The sequence below is a fragment of the Diuraphis noxia genome, unplaced genomic scaffold, assembly GCF_037042655.1.
Source record: "Diuraphis noxia isolate RWA-SAM2 unplaced genomic scaffold, SU_Dnox_SAM2 contig0004, whole genome shotgun sequence".
Classification (NCBI taxonomy): Eukaryota; Metazoa; Arthropoda; class Insecta; order Hemiptera; family Aphididae; genus Diuraphis; species Diuraphis noxia.
The window spans coordinates 27,577,457-27,583,217 of NW_028301714.1; the positions used below are offsets into that span (position 1 = coordinate 27,577,457).

General features: G+C 27.5%; 1 protein-coding gene across 1 annotated transcript; it reads left to right on the forward strand.

Moving 5' to 3' along the window:
- The first annotated feature begins 834 nt into the window (after positions 1-834).
- On the forward strand, positions 835-4,920 carry l(3)72Dn (UTP4 small subunit processome component l(3)72Dn). The gene is made up of 15 exons (XM_015521400.2): positions 835-1,135; positions 1,199-1,367; positions 1,443-1,511; positions 1,577-1,661; positions 1,723-1,909; positions 1,982-2,100; positions 2,613-2,765; positions 2,829-2,899; positions 2,979-3,206; positions 3,288-3,483; positions 3,554-3,654; positions 3,711-3,806; positions 3,874-4,056; positions 4,123-4,209; positions 4,772-4,920. Exons 1-15 carry the CDS (start codon positions 1,032-1,034, stop codon positions 4,889-4,891), a joined length of 1,968 nt encoding a protein of 655 aa, XP_015376886.2. The 5' UTR covers positions 835-1,031; the 3' UTR covers positions 4,892-4,920.
- The last annotated feature ends 841 nt before the right edge of the window (positions 4,921-5,761 follow it).

The following is a 5,761-nucleotide window of genomic DNA, read 5'->3' on the forward strand; positions in this document are numbered from 1 at the left end:
TTATCAATGTTATCTTTAAACATTTACCCGCGAATTTTCATTATTGGATAATGGATATTTGGAATGACAAATTATATATTATTTGTCATGATGTTTGGGATTTAGAATAAAGATTACCATACAATATTCAATAATTTGCTTTTGTAGTGTTGCACCAATTTCCATTTTTCATCGTTTTACTTTTTAGTAGTTTATTTTGTACACTTTACAACTATTTTTCTTTATTCCAATATGGTTTCCAACAAGTGTTGTGTTCCTGGGTGTAGTAAAAGTGCTGCATCTAAATTTGGTGTTCCTAAAAACATGATGAATGTTTGGGAAAATATTATTGGGTGTCCTTTAAACAGGAATTCAAGAGTTTGTGCAAACCACTTTAAACCTAGTGATATTACATCAACATGGGAGTCTGGTAATGGTAGTACCCAAATCTCGGTACGTTCTATTGAAATCACATATTATGATTACCTAATACAATTAGAATTAATGTGAAATTATATTTTGAAAATCAAAAATCAAATAAAATTAATAGAGCCAAAAAGAAACTTTCAAAACTTGTATCCAGTTAGGTTAATAAATGTTTAAAAAATGTGTTACCTAATAAATGTTTTTTATTATCATTTATACGTGTTATATTTATATATTGTAATTGTTTATTTATGTAAAACATAAAAAAAAATCTTAAAATATTGTGTTGTTTACTGGGTAAGTTAAAACTAAAATACATGGCAAAATCAAAAAGTATCATGGAAAATTATAAATAAAGCTAAATAATACCGCATGGAGCGCTGGGTATCATTCTCGCTGGTATCCGAGAATTGACAGACTAGAGCCTCAATAATCACAGCTGCGTTTCGTAACCTGTTTATCTTAAGCCATGTTAAAAACCAATAACCATGAACATATATTTAAAAACTGCCAAAAGACTGAAGATCGATATTTGATTTAACCGAATATTTTTAGTACATTATTCGCGATCCGGTCATTCGACAGATTCGTTCATTTTGATTCATTCAGTCGCAACCATCATTGTAATGGGTTTGTTGGACGTCCATAGGGTGAATTTTTTTTCACCTGAACTATTGTCGATCCAATGCATGGTCGCCGAAAATGACACTCAAAAAGTAGCGGTAGGAAGGTAGGTATATGACAATTTATGTTTTTTCGTCACCAATTGATCTCTGATCATTTTGGTCTACAGGTCTAATGCATCAATTGAAATATGGGACGTCTCCTACAAGCCACACATCGATAGGGTATTGATATGTGACAGTAGTGTCGAGGGTCTCGCATGGTACAACGGTAGGTTGTTCAGCTGTAGTGCAAATGGCACTGTTACGGAACACGACTTGTACAGTCTTTCGCCTTTGGTGGGTGGTAGTAACGCAAATTTACTAATAATTTATTGTCTTGAGATTTTTTCATTTATCATGTTTGTGTTCCAGTATAACAAAACTGTAACATCCGGATCATGTTGGTGTATAGCAATCCATAAAAGTAGTGGACGTTTAGCCGTAAGTTAACATTTTAAATAAAACTTGAATTTTTTTTTTTTTTTTTGATCAATGTATTAATATAGGCTGGAACTCAAGATGGTTATATAAATATATTTGAAATAACATCAGACAGTTTAACTTATGATAGATTAATGGACAAACAAGAAGGTATTAAAATTGTATATTAAAATAACTTGTTTATTTTATGTTAAAAAATATTATTTCATAGGTAAGATAAATTGTATTTCATGGGATTCAAGTGGTGAATGGCTGGTCACAGGTTCCATAAATGCTTTACGTATTTACAGCCGAAGAAGTGGTCATGCTCTACACAAACTTCCAACTGGTCAAACTGAGACAATCGTGTCATCAATAGCAGTCACCAATGATTTCACAATCATAAGTGCTGATTCCCGGTAAAAATAATTTTTAATGGTTTATAAAATTATGTTATTTTTCAGTTTTTTGATCTTAATATTATGTCTTAGTGGTAAATTATGTTTTTGGGATGGAAATAAAGGCACAAACATAGCCAATTACCAAGCACTGAAATCAAAAGCACTTACAGTATGTTTAGATGAATCACAAACCAAAGTTTACTGTAGTGGTTAGTATTTATTTATATAATTTAAAGAGCAGTTTATAGTTTGCACTTATACTACTTAATATCATAAAAATATAATTTATATATTTACTTGTTCAAATGCTGAAAATGAATTGTGTTTTTATAATGATAATAACATGTGAAAATTGTTGTTTTTGATTTAAAATCTATAACTTAATAAAAATTTGTTTTTAAAAATTATTAAAACATCTCATAGCTGTTCAAACTTTCATAGTAGTATACTATTGGCTTCCTAAATAGTTTTTTTCACTATATTCATTTTTATTTTGTAGTAAATTAATAGAAGTTCTTAAATATTTGCAAAAGTTTAAACACTATTTATAACCAATCAAATTTAATGTAAGTAATAGTTATGTAATATTAAGTTTAATTAAATGCTCAAATATAATTTACATATTTATTACTCAGTATGCTACCTATCTGTTCCTATAATTATTAAGAATATTAAATAGTGTTAATTTATAATTCATTGATATAACATTTATTATTTTTAGGTGTTGATCCACTTATTGTTTGTTATGAGCTAATATCTATGAAATCTGATATGAGTGTTGAATGTAACAAATGGGTAAGAAGTGTACAACTAGTGGCACATACAGTAGAAGTACGGTCATTAGTTTATTTTAAAGGAAAATTATTTTCAGGAGGTAATTATTTTATATTAATCTTTATACTACACCTTATTAAGAATAATTTTTATTATTTTATAGGTATTGATGGATACTTATCAGTGAGCAGCTATCCTCCAAAACATATGGTTAAATACCCTCCATTGATGCCTGTTATTATTTTTCTTTAACTAAACAAGTTAAATATATGTGTTGCTTTAAATTAATATAAAATTATTATCTATGTTTCAGTCAACTATATCTCTAGCAACAGAAGCTCGCTATGTTTTGATGTTACATCTGAGTCATTTAGATGTTTGGTATTTGGGGGATAAACATAAATATGAAAACAAATTATCTAAACTGTTAACCATCAAATATTCAAAAAATGACTATGTACGATGTTCAGCAATCTCACCTGATGGCACATGGGTTGTTTATTCAACTGAAGAGAAACTTAAAATATTCAGTTTGATTGTGGTATTTGTGAATCACATATATTATTTTAAGATTAATAACAGTTTCAAGTTCCATTTAATATTTTATTATGTTACTACTTAGGATTCTGTCACCTGTGAACCAATGATTATAAAGACAGGCATTCAACCAGTTGAGTGTGATGTTTCTACTCACTTGGCATTTTCATCTGATAGCAAATACTTATGGTTTGCTACAAAACATGAAAATACCTTGGTTTGTTTAGAGATGTCTCACAAGTTTGATTTATCTACTAAATATTGCATTGATACTACTCCCTGTAAGCAAGATTTTCTCGCTTAAAATTATAATTATATATTATTTATTACTTATTTCCTTATCGTTAACAGATTTCAAAGATTTAATACATTTATTGGAAGTGTCTAAATGGAGTAAATACGTTGTCGCAGCTGATAGAAAAAGCAATATTGTTGTGTTTAGTGAAGGAAAGGTAAGAATAAAATACCCAGCTTAATTATTTGTAGTAAGCTAATTTTTTGGTTCTAGCATTATTGTACTCTACCAAAATATCATTGTTCTCCAACAAGCATGAAGATTCATCCTACGACTGAAAACCTTGTAATAGCTTATGCAAATCGAAATGTAATTAGTTGTACAGTTGGCCATCAAAATAATATAAATGTGATTATACGTCATTTAATTTTTTCAGGTTGTTGAATATAATTTAAGTAAACGAGAATACACTGACTTTTCAGAACAATTATTTTTAAACCCGCCTAAAGAGTTAATAAATAGATCATTTCCAATTAACTGTATTACATTTGATGCTTCAAGAAATGATTCCATTATTTTTACAGATGATAATACTATTTGTGTCTTGACAAAAGATGAAGTAATTATAAAGTTATGCATACATTATTTAAACTATTTTTTTTAACTTTTGTTATTATATTTTTAGAACGATTCAAAAGACCTACAGAAAAAAATTAAGAAATTAGAATCTAAACCCATAAAATTTTCTCTTAAGATAATACAAAATTATGAAGTATGTATAAAAAATAAATATTTTTAAAACTAAATGGTTATATTAGAAGTAACTATTACTTGTACAATTACTTATATTTTAAACCAGTCATTTCTAAAAACTAAAATACACATTTCAAATTTTAAGCTATTGTATAGGTTTTATCACGGACACGGTGTGGTAATCGAAAAAAAAATATTTCATAACAAAAATGTACTGCGGCAGAGCCCTTTATTATTTTTTTACACTGATTGTTTGATGAGATTATTCATTTAATATTATAGTACACAATATACAATGATAGTTATATTCATTTCCTAAACCTAATGATTTAATATTGTTTGGAACACAAAAACTTAGCGAAATATAGGTATAAAAACTTTTCTTTGTTTTACCTTAATTATCATAAACACAATTTTACTATAATTTCACATTTATGATTTAAAATTTAAAAGAATAATATTTCGATATAGATTTGTAGTTACTATCACACTTAACCTAACCTAACCGTATTTATGCTTATGTTTTATTTTAAAATTTATATTTTATTTAAATGAGGAATTTTTTGATTTTTGTGATTTAGCATTTGGTGTTTTTTGACTTTTTAAATCGAGAAGAATTGGTTGCAGTTGAAGTTAATCCATGTTCATTTGTTGAAAAGTTACCAGCTGTTTACAAAAAAAAATTGTTTGGCATGACGTAATTAATTAAATATATACTCGATTAACAGAATTATGTAATAAGCTTTAAATTTTTTTACCTTCAGTTTCACAAACATAAATTATTCACCATAATCTCTGTAACTTTTGGTCTGAATTGTTATCTGGTTTCAATGTTTAAGTTTCAAGTCTATTTTTATTAATAGTCCTGCTAAAGTGCTAAACATATATCATATCCAAATTTAAAATTCATTGTGCAGAATTGATTACAAAAACATTTAAAAATCATATTAAAAAGGAATTAAGAAAGTTATCTGACAGTGTTGAGATAATTTGTATTGGTGATGCTACAAACACACCCCTGGCATTAATGTCAATACAATGTAAAACTTGGTAAAGCAAGCCAACATGATATTTTAGCAGCTTTATTTTAACTGTCAAATTCAATGCAAGTGCCGAGTATAAAGAAAATAATAAAACACAATGCGTAACCAATTTATCATTATCATTACATACATACTAAATTAACCCTCTAAAAGGAAAATTATATGGTATAATTTAATAAAATACAAGTCATTTAAACTGTTTTAATTTTTTTTTTTGACAAATTTGTTAGGAAACGGAATTTAAAGAAAAGATTTTTCTTAATAATATAACAATATAATCATATTTATTATTTTTGAATTATAAGCATGGGAAACTAATTTTTATTTACATCAAAGAAATATCTCATCAAAGCTATCCCAAAAGAGAATTAATGGGGGGAGATGTAGTTTTTTTTTTGTGTGTCTGTCATCACGTTTTGGGGCAGTAAACGTGCTTCAATTTGTGACTTCAGTACCTCGTTCGATCAGAAAGTGAATCTAGTTGGTACTTTGGGGGGTAAAAAGTTAAAAATTCTTAATACTTTACTA